At 33.8% G+C, this 15,090-nt stretch overlaps 1 protein-coding gene across 50 annotated transcripts in view; it reads left to right on the top strand.

Moving 5' to 3' along the window:
• EHBP1 (EH domain binding protein 1) overlaps window positions 1-15,090 on the top strand; it is a 392,290-nt gene that overhangs the window by 340,398 nt on the left and 36,802 nt on the right. For 29 of the 50 annotated variants that reach the window (XR_014081759.1, XR_014081760.1, XR_014081758.1 and 26 more), the window contains 4 exons: window positions 4,770-4,894; window positions 7,070-7,208; window positions 7,415-7,521; window positions 10,161-10,284. Coding sequence is in view for 47 of the 50 variants with exons in the window: in XM_081588433.1 (XP_081444559.1) it covers window positions 4,770-4,894; window positions 7,070-7,208; window positions 7,415-7,521; window positions 10,161-10,284 (495 nt within the window). In the remaining 3 variants the exon portion in view is untranslated. Of the gene's footprint in view, window positions 1-1,335; window positions 1,444-4,769; window positions 4,895-7,069; window positions 7,209-7,414; window positions 7,522-10,160; window positions 10,285-15,090 lie in introns of all 50 variants that reach the window. The other 21 variants (XM_081588426.1, XM_081588419.1, XM_081588417.1 and 18 more) reach the window with 3 other exon arrangements.

Genomic DNA, 15,090 nt, shown 5'->3' with positions numbered 1-15,090 from the left:
TGAAATTAGTCAAATAGTTGTACTAAGCACAGTTGATTAGAAAAGCTCTCTCAACTAATTGTACTTAAATAATATAGCCAAGTATAATACCTTAATGATTTGAAAGCATTAAGCAATATTTTCCCTTGGAGGCATTTCTCATTCTTGTTCTCTCTGTTGTATTCTTCTAAATGGCTTCCATTAGGAAGTCTTCAATAAATGTAAACTATTAATATTAATGCTCACAGTAAATATTTACTTGGGAAGCCCAAAATCAAACACACACTGTACAGGGAAAAGGACAAATATTGAAGATTTAAACCAAAGTTAGAGAATTTAGAATTTCTCAATTGCAATAACCTTTGGAACATCTCATTATTAATAAAAGTTGCCCTATGAAAAATAAACTGTAGATTAGTAGGGATATTCTTCAATTCCCAGGGCTGTACAGATATGTCTCCAAAAGGTACATTGCCTGTCAATAGCAGAATTTAAAGCTTAGCTTCTAATACACAAATCTACTGCTATGCCTTTTTTAATAGATAGTATTGAAAATTACTTAACCAACTTATCATTAGGATTTAAAAAGGAAAAATATGTAATATATGTCTTTTAAAAAATATCATTAATTAATTATGACCTAATGCATTTTGCTAAATGTATAAAAAGAATAGTATAAGGCTTCTCATTCCCATGTACTTAATTTTGAATAATAACAGTGTTTTACCCAGCTTTATGTCTTCCACGATGTACTGTCTTAATTGTTTCTGAACTTTCTTTTGCATAAAGGTACTGTCTATTCTCATCTCAATGTCAGTTCTAAATTTGTCTATAATGCTTTCGATCATATTTCATTAATAGTACAAAAGCATTTAAGTCTTCATGCAGATAATTTAAAAATAGCTACAAGTTTATAAAGAATGATTTGTTTCTTTATATATTTATATCTAATAAATGATCAAATGTGAAATTTAGAAATATTTGGTGACTTTTATTTGATGACTTTTTTATCAAACCAACTTTATTTTTATTTACTGGCATTAGAAATTAGCAGTAGATTACATTTTAAAATATAGGGATTCAGTGAGCTCAATAATTCAGAGACAGCTTGTGGCAAATTGTCAAAATCTTTGCATCTGCTTTAATGTGACAATTCATCTTTTATATAGGAATGTAAAATATAAATGTTAACCCAATAATGAAAAATTGACTTAAAACTGATTTTTTAACTTTCTTGTCTGTGTCAGACCTGAATTTGAACTGTCATTAAAATACTGATTTTTCTTTCCTTAGTGTTTCTAACAATGATATAAAATAGAAATAATATACTAACATTATTGCTACATGTTCCTACAGATGAAAATGATAATGTTGAGATAAATACTAAGGAGGAGATTCCTGAAGGATTTGTTGTAGGAGGTGGAGATGAACTTACTAACTTAGAAAGTGACCTTGATACTCCCGGTAATTTCAAATTATAAATACTTTGTGTCCTGCTGCATGACAAACTCTTCTGTTACATTTTTATTATTATCTCACCAATAATAATAGTAAGTTCTTTTGGTAGTTTTATTACATCTTATGCCCTCACAAATCATTTAGCTAACTCCACCTTCCATCAATTTTATATTATTATTTTGTTTTAGGCTTAATGTTAAAATTAGCAATAATATTGAAATGGCAAATTTTAGTTTTTCTCTTATTACTAATATTCACTTTGGTATTTATGGGACAATTTGTAGACATTCTGTGATTGGTTCCCTTCTCAGCCTAAATATTTTGTTATGATGTTCTAAGATATAGATGAAGCATATGGAATGCTTCAAATGTAATCTAAACCATGGATCAGATTTCCTGATTTGGTTTGAAATTGGTAGTCTTAGTAGGAATATTATTTTGTAAATTTTGTGCTTAAGTATTTAAATAATACTGATAATAAATTATTTTATACTTGCTTAATGATTACAGTAAAACTCTTTGAAAACTGCTTATATAGATTACAATTAAGTTAATCTCCTATTGTGTATCAATAGATAGCATACCAGTAATCACATTTGCAATTGAACTTCTGAGTTCTTGTATAAAATATAAAGATAATTGCTTTTGGTTTAATAGATGAATGTTCCATATGCATTACCTTTATAAGTCAGCAGCAGGTCGCTTTGTATACATGAGGGGTTCCATAAATGCTTATTAAGTTGAATTCTTATAGCAGTAAAATGTCTTTGGCAATTACAGGTAAGAAAGTGGAAATCCCTAATGTTTGTCTTTACCTGTGAAAAGCTACAGGGAGGGAGAGGCTCTATTCTTCCCAGCCATGGCATGTCCCTGCAATGCTAACCTGCTTTGTTTCTTCCCTGTTTGAAATCATGCTGTTATTTCTGCAAAAAAACAGTCAACCAGAGTCTTCCTAACTATGGAGAGCAGCCACCCCACCCCCCCAAAAAAAAAACCTGTGTCTCTTGTTAGTAGTTCCTTCATGGCTTAGTATTAAATAGTACTTTACTAGATACAGGGCAATATATTTATAATTGTTCAAGTCCAGGAGAATACTGATATTTAAGGAAATTTTTAAAAATTTTAACCCAAAATTTGAACTGCCTTTTACTTCTTTCGGTTTAAAATACCTACTCACCCTCTCACCACAGCCACCATCAAAGTCTTCTAGAAATCAGTATCATCTCTTTACTGCTGAGGGCACCCATAAGTTCAGAATTAAAGCCTTAACATTCGATTCATGGAAGTATAAAATCAGTGACAATCAGTGATACATATTTCCTGATATAATAGTAGATTATGAAGACAGGAAAAATTAACCCTTTTTTGGGTAAGGTAAGGAGAATTTTTTAGCTTTAGTTATAGCAACTTTGTGAGATATTTTAGTGTATTTAAAGGCTGGCTAATATTAAGGTCTAACAGGCTTGACTCTTATCCTTTTTAAAGACACTCTTCCTACTTTTTTGTATACCAAAAAAGAAAACACATCTCAGTCTTCCTGTTTTTTGGAGTTAACTAATACATTGTTTACAGTTCTCAAGCATGCCAAGTGTTGGCATGAACATAGGACAGACTTTCCAATTTAGACTATGGTTTATTTCATGGCAATAAGAAATAGGAATGAAAAAAAAAAGAAATAGGAATGCAAACTGGAATCTGAAAACATGTAGCATACATTATGATTTTTATCCTTGCTTTATTTTTCCCAAAATTTTTTTTATATGTATATAAAAGTCATAATGTTTTAATAATAAATTGTTTAATCTTTATCTTGATTTGACCATAGTTCATCAGATATTGTTTTAAAAAGAAGCCTGGCAATATAAACTGACCAATTTGCATGAAAGTAATGATAATAGCATTTATTAAGAGTCTTATAATTAGAAAACTTATTAATCTTTATGAAAAATATCATTCACCAAATGGTCAGCATGTCTTTTATAATCATTATATTAAAGAGTTGCTTTGAGTGAATTTTTTAAATGGAATTGTTTCCATTTGCTTCTGAACTATTTTATTAAAGACTAATTTACTTGCTAAAAATAATTGGAAATTATTTATTTTTAAAGTTATAGCCATTTTTTATTTTAAATTTCTATCCATATTTCATACATTGCAAAATATGATAATCTTTATTTCTGCCCTCTAATTAGAAGTTGTTTGTGAACGTATACCCTATTTCAATGCTGGGTATATATGTACACACATAAACATTGAATTCTAACAGTATATACATGACTGTCTAAGATCGTGTTAAGAGCATAATATGGCATTTTATGGAGAAGGAAATGGCAACCCACTCCAGTATTCTTGCCTAGAGAATCCTGTGAACAGAGGAGCCTGGTGGGCTGCTGTCCATAGGGTCGCACAGAGTCGGACACGACTGAAGCGACTTAGCATGCATGCATGCATGCATTGGAGAAGGAAATGGCAACCCACTCCAGTATTCTTGCCTGGAGAATCCCAGGGGCGGAGGAGCCTGGTGGGCTGCCATCTGTGGGGTCGCACAGAGTCAGACACGACTGAAGCGACTTAGCAGCAGCAGCAGCAGCAGCATGGCATTTTATGTCTAAATTTAATATACTAGAAGAAATAAAATTACAAAATTCTAAATATAATTTAGAATCAAATGCATTACCTCTTTTAAATACCCACTTTGTAATACCTTCTTTTATTATGTACAACCTATAAAGTTGCTAATATAAATATATGTATTAAATATGGGCTGAGGTTTTAAGGTAAGCATAGCTGCTATTAACCATAGGATAACTAAATGGTCTTTAGGTGTGTTAACTATATTCTTTATGGGGACTGATTTTGGGGAGAAGCACATATATATGCTAAGAGACTAGATTTTATTTATTCCCACCACAAAAAAGAAATGATAATTTTGTGACATGATAGAAGTGTTGACTAATGCTGTGGTAGTAATCATACTGCAATATATGAATGTATTGAATCAACACACTGTACACCTTAAACTTACACAACGTTATATATCAATTATATCTCAATTTTTGAAAATGGGATATAGTCAATATCTCTAAAGACTACTTAGTTATACTATAGTTACAGTATAATAATTATAGTTATATAGTATGTAATATTGTTTATAGTAGATATATAGATGCAGAGTTCTGCATATGTCTGGTCTTATATGTTATTTCACAACTCTAATGTCCTTCTCTCTCTTTTTTAAAATATAGTAATATTTTTATGATATCCTTTAAATTGATAGCTACACATCTAAATGTAGCTCACACAGTTATTCATAATATTTGCATATTTAACAGAACAAGACACTAAGTTGGCAGACTTGAAGCTGAAGAAACTCGTGGACACTCAGCCACAGGTGGCAAATTCACTTTCCAGCACTGCTCAGAAAGCTGTTAATGAAAGTTCAGAGCAAGACATTAAGGTAAATCTTACTTAAAATATTTGACTTGGTGTCTGTGTATTCGAATTTCCACTGGTACTTTATAATCCTAAAAGCATATTCTGTCATCTGCAGCCTCTGACCTGTTAAGATGAATTAATACCTGAAGATGGTATGTGATTGAATATAAATTTTGAAGATACTTGCATGTGCTTTGTGCTAGTATAAATCTTACCTTGTGTAAGATTTTAGTCAGAAGGACACATTGTAAGATGACGATAATGATGATGATTTGTACTATTTATATTATCCTCTCTCAAGCTGTCCTCCCTTTTCCTTGCACTGTATCATTAATATTTCTCTAGCTTTAGGGCACTTCTAGTCTTGTATAACATTTCACCCACCTGCGGACTGTGGGGACTGCCCTGCTGACTGAAAGGATTTCCTTTCCCTGACACAGAGATGCTTTGAAGTCCCAAAACAATGACTTTCATTGCTTTTCCCTTATACTGTCGGTTTCTATAAATTGGTGATGAAAGTGTGTGGCAGCACCAGAGGACTTTTGGTCTCTATCTTTGAACAAAAGGAAGCCTGGATCAGGTCTGATTTTTTGCGTTCAATTTAGCTTTCTGCACTGGATTTAATGCAGAATGAAGCTAGCCTAAGAATAGTACAATGGATTGAAAAGGCTAACTGAATTAGTGGGTTTAGAGGAATACATTTGTAAAGTGGCAGAAGTCCCTAGTCATAAAAAGGTTTCTTAAGATGGGATTTGCTAGCTAATCACACTGATATTTTAGCATGTTGCCAGGCCTCAAAAAATTTAGCTATGTTTGTCTATTTTGGTAAAGACTTGAGTTTTACGCTATTGGGCAGTTATTATGATACAACAGTAGAACACACACTTTTCTTAAACAAATAAAAGCCATAATTGTTTCTATCCTAGCTACATAGGTAGTGTATTATAAGCATGATACTAATAATAAATATATAACTTAAAAAAATGAAACGGATATTTTCATTCTTAAGGTTTAATTATCTAAATAGATGTAGTTGGTTTTGCTTTCCAAAAAGCCCTTAAATGTAGTTATTTTCAAACTTATTCCAACAAAAGGTGTGCTTTAAACAGCTTGTCTTTGTATGGATCTTTTTAGTTAAGATTTTTTTAAAATGATGCTTATAAAGAACATATAGTCTCCATCTGTCCCCTAGAAGCTCTCAGCATTGATTTGGGGTTTTATTTTTTTTAATAAAATGCAGTTTACACATTTATAAATGAGGCATTTTGTGTTTGTGGAAAAGGATAAACTGTTACCTTCCCTAGAGGATTCTGTATCCCAGGCCTCCTTGAGGCTAGAGAATAGGCCATTGGAGGACTCCCTCATTACTGATTGTCTCAATGCAGAGGAAGGGCAAAGTCTTGGTAGCTTTTGATAACCAGTTTCAGCATTCAGCAGGCTTAGCTATTAGTCATGCATCTTAGCCTTTCCCTATTTACTTTCAAAACACTTAATAAAAATAATAAAAGATTAGGTATAAAATGAAATATTTGTTTGGTACACAGCACCTCGGTATCTGCAGCTTCCACACACTGCAGTGGTTCAGTCTTCTGGGATATTTCTTGTTGCTAGAACCATTTGAATTTGTTACCAGTATTAACATAGGAAGCTCTGGAAAAGATAATTGTAGTTTCCTTAGCTGTAAAGGGCTTACTTACAAATCTGGCTTTGGAAAGTTATAGCTGATGAAATGCAGTTCAGTGGGGTAGTATTATAATCCTACCTTTTAGCCTTCATCCAGCATTAGTGGTTTATCTCAATGGGCATAAAATTAGAAACTAGTTCTTCTTGTCATACAGGTCTGTGGGACTGTACAAACCAATGGGGCAGAATAGTGAGGCTGTGGGGTGGGTATGGGTAGACAGAGGCAACGTGGCATTTAAATGATACATATCATCAGGAGAAGACAGGGAGGTTTACAGTATCTAATGAATCAAAGTTATCAAGAATGATTCTCTATTTAAACCCTATCTCCCAAAGGTTTTGGTTACAGGCAACAGACCTTGCAGTTGAGCTATTTAGAACTCTTTACAATCCTTTTTTTCTTTCAATATATTTCTAAATTGACATTATCTTAAATCAGTAAAAGTTGTTTACTAATGTGTAATCTCACATTTATAAGGTCAGGAGTCTCTTAACACATTTGTTTTACTTTTAGAATGGCACGGAGGATCTCAGGACTGAGCGATTACAAAAAGCAACAGAACGGTTTAGAAATCCTGTTGTGTTCAGCAAAGATGCTACAGTCAGAAAGACTCAACTTCAATCTTTCAGTCAATATGTTGAGAATAGACCAGGTAAGAACACTCTTTTAGATGTTTTCCCATCTTGCAATTTAACAATATTTAGCTGTATGTATGTGTGTGTGTGTGTGTGTGTGTGTGTGTGTGTGTGTGTGTGTATATATATATATATATATATATGCTGATAATGTAAATCCACATTTTAATACACAACTATCAAGCTTTATAATAATTTTACATGTCTTGTCCTTTTTTTTAAGAGATGAAAAGGCAGAGATCAACACAGGAAGATACAAAGAAAGGAAATGAGGAGAAGGCAGCGATAACTGAAACTCAGAGGAAGCCATCAGAAGATGAAGTGCTTAATGTATATTAATTTTTTGTGTGGTTTCATGATTGCTGATAATTCCAAACTGTATGTGGAAATAGTGCCTTTATTTGTTAAAATGAGATGTTAGGTTTTTTAAGATGTCAATCTCCAGTGCATTCAAAGCAGAGTGAGAGGGGTGCACTGTTGAATTAGTCTGCAGTGTGGTGATAATTGTCAGATAAAAAAAAATGAATTTTTCAGAGTTCCACAGCCCCAGCTTCCTTGAGACATTTCCATCAGGGCACTTCCCATAAAGAGATTCCAGTATTGATCTACCAGGAGGATTTTAATTATTACAATAGCAGATACCGCAGAGCTGCAGTTAGAGGGAAAAGTCACATGAGACCTGCTAGAATTTCTCAGCCAACCCATTTTGTTGGCTTGGGTTAATGGGTGTTCAACCTTTCCATTATCCAGATCAGCCGTGAATTACTAGCTGAATGATGTTTGCATTAATATAATATATATGGTAATTTCTTCACTTAATTAACGGGGAGGTTCAGCTCAGTAGGGGTATGGGCTGATCATGTGTAAAATTGATTTGTGAGGGAAATATTTGATAGACCGCAGGGAGAAAGCTGCTTTTGATGGACAGCTGTGGGACAGAAGCAGGAAGAACAAGTTTTAACTTGAATTTTTGTCTGGAAGCATTGCTCGCTTTAATGGTGCTAGTTTTTAAAATTGTTATCTCCAGTTTGTGTAAATATTTTCATTGTTTTTCCTGTTAAAATTGTTTTTGTTGGATTTTAAAACCCTTGCAAATGTACTGAGAGTTACAAACTATATTTTAGGGCTCTAAAAACTTCTCATTTTTAGGTTCTCATCCTAAAGTTATCTCACTAAAAGAATGTCTTAATACATAGAAGAGGTACGTCGTATATCCTGATGAAATATTTAGTATAATTTATAAGTTACAGAATATTTGAGTATACTGTATACTCCCATTAAGTAAATCTGGCTATAAACTTAATGACTATTTTTAACTGAACTGGTGAGTAGAAGCAGTGAAGTTTATGTATTACTTACCACTTCTGTTTTCTTATATCTTTGTTACTCTTACTGTGTTTGCTTTTTCCCTCTGGATGGGATTGAGAAAAGAAAAATCTGTTTTGAAAATGCTCTGGTCTCTGGCAGATAGATATAAAAAGCATCCACTGAATTTTAAAGTTACCATTAGCATTTATTCTGTTTTTATAATTTTTGCTTTATTTCATAATTGAGGTAAGAGAAAATCCACTTTGTATGAATCTTTAAAAAATACAGTGACTTATTTGATCAGTCTATCCTAAGACATGATTTATCAGTTTCATGATTTTTTAAAAATATTTCAGCTTTCAGTTTGTCAACTACCATAATCAGTTTAACAATAAACTGGTTTAAATTGAGTTCATATTTACTAGTTCCAAAGATAAGTAAGTTATTCTTGTGGTTAGATAGGTTTGTTGATTATGCGACTTCCAAAATATCCTCATAATAACATAATTCTTGATTTAGTTTCTTGTTTAAGGAGTAATGAAAGATAATTCCTCATTGCTTCTTAGAGATTAATATGCTTCTAGGTAGGGAAGGGATTTGAGAGAGGAAGGTTGCTCACATTTATTTCTCTGAATAAATATTATAAGTGCTGATAGTAGTAGTGGCAGTGGTGGGAGTAATCACTTATGCAGTTCTTTAGTGTTTGTCAGCTACTTAGGAAACTTACCCCTAAAATGTCACAAGATAAACATTCCAAAGGGAGCTGTAATTAATCAGTTTGGTACTATACCACAAATAACCCTGCCCTATTTAAATTTGTAATATGAAAATAAAAATTAAGGTTTTACTGGTACTTTATAATAGAACTGCTACTTCAAATAGAACTTCTAAGGATAATTTTTTTTAACATGCATGGTTATAAAAAGTGAAATTTCAGATTAAAATCCAAATTTGGTTACATGGAAGATTAACGAAATCACTGTATGGTAGCATTAGATCCAGTGTAGCAAGGTTTGAAACCACCTTTCAAGTTAGAATTCGCAGCTACAATAATTAGTAATACGTCAACACAATGACATGTTAAGGTACAGAAGCCAGCTGGAGGGGAAACTGGAGATATTAGAAACTTCTCTTTCATCATTTTAAAAAATATTTTTAAAAGTATAGTCGCTATGAAAAGAAGAAATGTATCTTTTTAATTTTATGTTTCTATGAGAACAAATCTGATCTTTTTCCAGATAAATTCTTTACGAATCAGTTCCTTAGCCAAACTACATTTTTTTATATTATACTTTCGAATTAAGGATGTCATAATTGTTTGTTTGACAGCCACTAAGGGGAAAATTATCTATCTTTGTCCACGCTTAATAACTGACTCAACTCTAAGGAGAAATTTTTCTTACTTAGTGTTTACTTTTTAAATCTGGGTGTTAAATTATAAATATAATACTAAACAGCTGAGGTTTTCTCTATTTACAAAAGTTATATATAATACATATGAAAATGTTTTGAATCACAGGGCATTGATCTTTGGTACTGAGAGTGATACTAAAGGCGTTATTTGGTTTTCTAGGTAAGTGCTTTACTAAGTGTTTGTAGAAAGGAAAAAATGCAACTTACAAGTGATTTTTTTTTTCCTTCCTGTTTGTTCTCGTTAACAGAAAGGGTTCAAAGACACCAGTCAGTATGTTGTAGGAGAATTGGCAGCACTAGAGAATGAGCAAAAGCAAATTGACACCCGTGCCGCACTGGTGGAGAAGCGCCTTCGCTATCTCATGGACACAGGTACGGTGCCCAATTACACTGTAAACAGTTTTGGCAAATTGAGCGTTCACAAACTCTTATAGAGTTTTGGAAGTGTGAATCTTTGAAGCCTGAATGTTCAGCAGAACTGCCTTGAAAATAAAAAGGCTGCGATTTGCAGCCACCTCTCTGGGCCCTGGTGATAAGAGTGCCTTCATGGGAAGTGATAACTCGCCCTGATACCGTGTGAGCCAGCACTATTGAACAGTGTGCTCATCCATGCAGAGTTGGAATACACATCTGTGCCTCATTGATATGCCACTGCTTAAAAAAAAAGTAAGATCTTCACTGTTCTACTGATTCATTGGGAAAAAAAAAGATTTGGCCAGCTAAAGCCATGTACTGCATGAAACAGAGCACTATGCATAGGGGACGGCTCCATGGACTAGATCACTGAAATTTGAGAATACTATCTGGTTACTGATGCTCTGCAATTTTTTTTTTTCAAGAGAACAGCTTTTTAAAAGTCTGTAATACTTTGTGTCACAGTTGCATTTGAAAGGATTAAGGTATATAGGAAGGTTTCTAAAAATGGTTTAGAGCAGCAAGTTAGCTCCTAACCAGAGGGTAGATTGGCATTTAATGCTGATTGCCAGTGGTGATTGAATAGATCTAAGTGTGTAGTAAGCTACTAGGGCAGGGGAGGGGGGGAACTGTATATGTATTTTTAAGAAGTACATATGCATATGTTTCTTTAAAATGCTGCTCCTACAAAGAGGTAAAAATGGGAAATAAATTGAAATCATTAATACCAAATTAAAGGTAAACTATGTTAAGTTAAAAAATGTCAAAATCTAAGTAGAAAATCTATTCCGCTAATTAATTGCTTTAATTTTATGTTAAATAGATTACTAAATTACTAGTGGATTAGGATTGGAAAGCTTTCTTGAACTATTTCTTCTCTATCTGCCAAAGATGTATTTACAGTTAAAGAACTCCTTCAGAAATAAGCATTTATATGGGACATTTGAAAATTGCCTACATTAGTGAAATCAGAACACATTAGAATATGAAGATACCTTTGGTTTTGTATGACCGGATTGGTTTCAAACTGTTCTGTGGAGACTTTAGGGCTTTTTCATAAAAGAGCCTTGTGTCACAAGAAAAAAGACTAGAAATTCTGTTTCCTTTCCTTCTTTCATGCTTGGAACCTGATTTATTGAGGATTCTAACCAGAACAGACTCATGTTCTCCTTCCCATCCCACATATTACCAGTAAAGCTTTGTAGTGGCCCTCGTCCCAACTATAAATCACTTTATTATCTGAAACACATCATGGACTATAGACTGACTCTAGAATCTCTTCAGGGTTTTATATTCCATACTACACAGGACAGAATCTGGTCTAGACTGAATCTGTTAAACTTGATTCCCCAGCTTGATAAGCTACAAGAATTCTCCTGGATTGTATCAAACCTCTTCCAGCTGAAATAATGGTCACCAAGATTTGCCTAAAGCCTAGTTAGCATCTGAATTAAAAAGTAAGGTGTTAGAAAGGGAAAGCATATATTTCTCCTTTTCCTTTTGGAGGTTCCAATGCTTCCAACTTTTCATTTATAATAGAAGTTAGCACCTTTCTCTGATATGTTAGAGTTTTCATTTACTTTCTGAATCTCAGCCTTAGAATTAAGCAGAGCAGATAGTATCCATATTCTTCATTTACTTTCTGAATCTCACCCTTAGAATTAAGTAGAGCAGATAGTAATCATATACTTTACATGGTAAAACTAAGGCTCAGATAGGGGAAATGGCTCATATAAGACGGCTTAATTACTAATGGCTGGCTGAGTTAGGGCCTGAACCCATTTTTAGGTTTTCTACTTCTTGAGACTGTTCTCTTTTTCTCTCTCTCTTTTTTTTTAATAGCAAAATAATACTTTATTGGCTATTTCAGTTTTTATATACTTGTGGATACTGACTATATAAAGTTTTAATTTTATTGATTTAAAATTCACATATAAAATTATCCATTTTAAAATGTACAGTTCTGTAGCATCTAATACTTCATGGTGTTATGCAATCACCACCACTATTTCCAGAGTTTTTCATCACCCTAAACAGAAACTGTGCTTATTAATTTCTCACTTCCTCCTCTCAATCCCCTGGGACTCACTAATCTACTTTCTGTTTCTCTGAATTAGTTTTATTCTAGATATTTCATATAAGTGAAATCAAACTATAGTTATCCTTTTGTGTCTGACTTCTTTCAGTTACTATAATATTTTCAAGGTTCAACTGTATTGTAAAATACCACTACTTTATTCCTTGTTGTGAAAGTTGTTCATTCGTGTCCGACTCTTTGCAGCCCCATGGACTGTATGGTCCATGGAATTCTGCAGGTCAGAATACTGGAGTGGGTAGCCTTTCCCTTCTCCAGGGGATCTTCCCAACCCAGGGATCGAACCCAGGTCTCCTGCATTGCAGGCAGATTCTTTACCAGCTGATCCACAAGAGAAGCCCAAGAATACTGGAGTGGGTAGCCTATCCCTTCTCCAGCAGATCTTCCCAACCCAGGAATTGAACTGGGGTCTCCTGCATTAAGGCAATTCTTTACCAACTGAGCTATCAGGGAAGCCCTGTTCCTTGTTGTGGTTAAGTAATATTCCATTGTGTATATATGCCATATTTTGTATATTCATTCATCCGCTGACAGACATTTGGGTTGTTTCCACCTTCTGGCTACCATGAACATGGTCTCAAATCATCTCTCTGAATCTCTTCAGTTTGGGGGGTTATGAACCTAGAATTGGAATTACTGAGTCATATGGTAATCTCTATTTCTTATTAAGAAACTGCACTCAATTTTAAAAGGGCTATGCAGTTTATTTAGAAGTTGATTTGTGGAACTGAGGATACCTTTTCCAAAACAAGCACTGTTATAAGCATCTACAGGCCAGACAAACCCACACAAATCTATTAATTTAAAATATAACTAAAATAATAATAGTTATTATTAGACCTGAGTCCTAGGTTCCTAGAGCTTGAGCAGCTCTGGGTTTTAAGCACCGACCCCTTTAACACTGAAGCTCTTGCATCTTGAGGAGGAGGAGGGTGGGGACTGGTTGATGGCCCAGAATTATGCGCATTTTTCCTGACTTGTTGGAAGAAGACTCTAGCAAGAAAGTAGCAAAGGATTGTAAGAGAGATCCTCAGTCAGTACTACAAGAGAGGGAGATAGCAGGGATGAGAATGGCCATGACATGGGAAGGCCTGGAAGGATCCCAACATTCATTTAGGGGAGAGACATCAGTATCAGAGTCAACTCAGCTGTGGGGATTTATACGACTAGTTCCTTCTGAAATTGAGTAATCCTAAATCAGTGTTAGTCTGAATATTAAATAACAATAGTATGTGAGAGAGAGTGTGTGAAACTGTGTGTGTGTATTCCTGCCATCCTATCTTAGGGTCTATAAAACCCTCATGCAAATGCTAGAGAATTTTTTTCCATAAGCAATGTTTTGTGGGTTTTGTTTTTATTTTTATTTTGTAATTGTTGCAGAGGAAGAATTTTTAAATTTCTAGCACTTAAAGTTTATAACAATTAGTTCCTTGGGAACAATAAAGCTTATTAGAAACATACATGTGTTCTAAGCTGATGTTTTGTATGTAAGTATAGGGCTAATGAATCTGAACCAGCAATATTGTTAGCTTTGCAAAAATGGAGTTTATAATGGGAATGTTGATGAACTGTTTTACTAAAGTGCTACAGATAGTATTACTCTAATGAATGGTGTTTCTTTCCCATTCCTAATCTGTTTTCATGTGATGGTTATCAAACTTTCTTACTGTAGGACAGTAGTAGTGTTTTAAACTAATAATTTGGGGTATTAAATGACAATATTTTATTTATATTTTGAGTGTAAAAATTAAGTATTCTGAGGGGGAAATTGCAATAAAATTGCATCTTCTGGCTTTCTAACCTTTAAGCACTGAAAAGTGATCATGATTACCTCCTTAAGTTCCTTGGCCACAAATACAGATTCTGTAGCTTTTTGTAGACTAACCAATACAAAAATCTAGCAACTGACCATTTAAAAATATTAAATATATTCAGGGGAAAAAGAATGAAAAGAGAACTTTTCTCTACATTCCTCAGAATGTTTCTTTACCTCAGCCTTTGAGGAATCAAATGTCATAAATATTAAAGCTGCTTTAAAGCATGAAACCGGGCCCACAAAAATACAAAAATGAAATTTTTGACTTGTTACTAGGAACCCTTCTCATTGAGTCTTCAGTATTACTCATTATCTTTACCTAAACATAACAATCATAGCCAGTATTTATTACATGCTTCTTATATATAAGTCTGGCTTTATGGAAAATGCTTGATGTATCTAACATTAAGGACACATGTTACACACATTATCTCCTTGTCTCTCACAATGGCCCTATGGGAGAGGTTCCATTTAATAACTGGGACTACAAATAATCACATTTTTAGTGAGGAAACTGAGGCTCAGAGAAGAAAGTAACTTGACTTCAAATGGTGGTGCCAGGACTCAAACCCAATCTGAGGACTCTGGAGCCCAACTTCCAGACACCACATGACACATGACATGGTCTCTGCTTCATCTCTCATCTTAGAGGTTAACTTCCAATTTTCCTGGGGTCTTAATTCTAATTCTCTGTACCCTTTTATCACCATTTCCTGATTTATAATTAGCAATTCAGAAGAAACAGATCAATATTCATTTAACTTATGAAAAAAGTCACTTAACCAACTTATTTGGCCCATTAGAGACCCAGCACACTCATATATATACCTCTTAAAATTATCTCTCTTCCCTG

Source organism: Giraffa tippelskirchi, chromosome 4, assembly GCF_054371585.1.
Source record: "Giraffa tippelskirchi isolate mGirTip1 chromosome 4, T2T-mGirTip1v1.2.pri, whole genome shotgun sequence".
NCBI lineage: Eukaryota > Metazoa > Chordata > Mammalia > Artiodactyla > Giraffidae > Giraffa > Giraffa tippelskirchi.
This window is presented reverse-complemented; position numbering and strand designations above follow the sequence as displayed.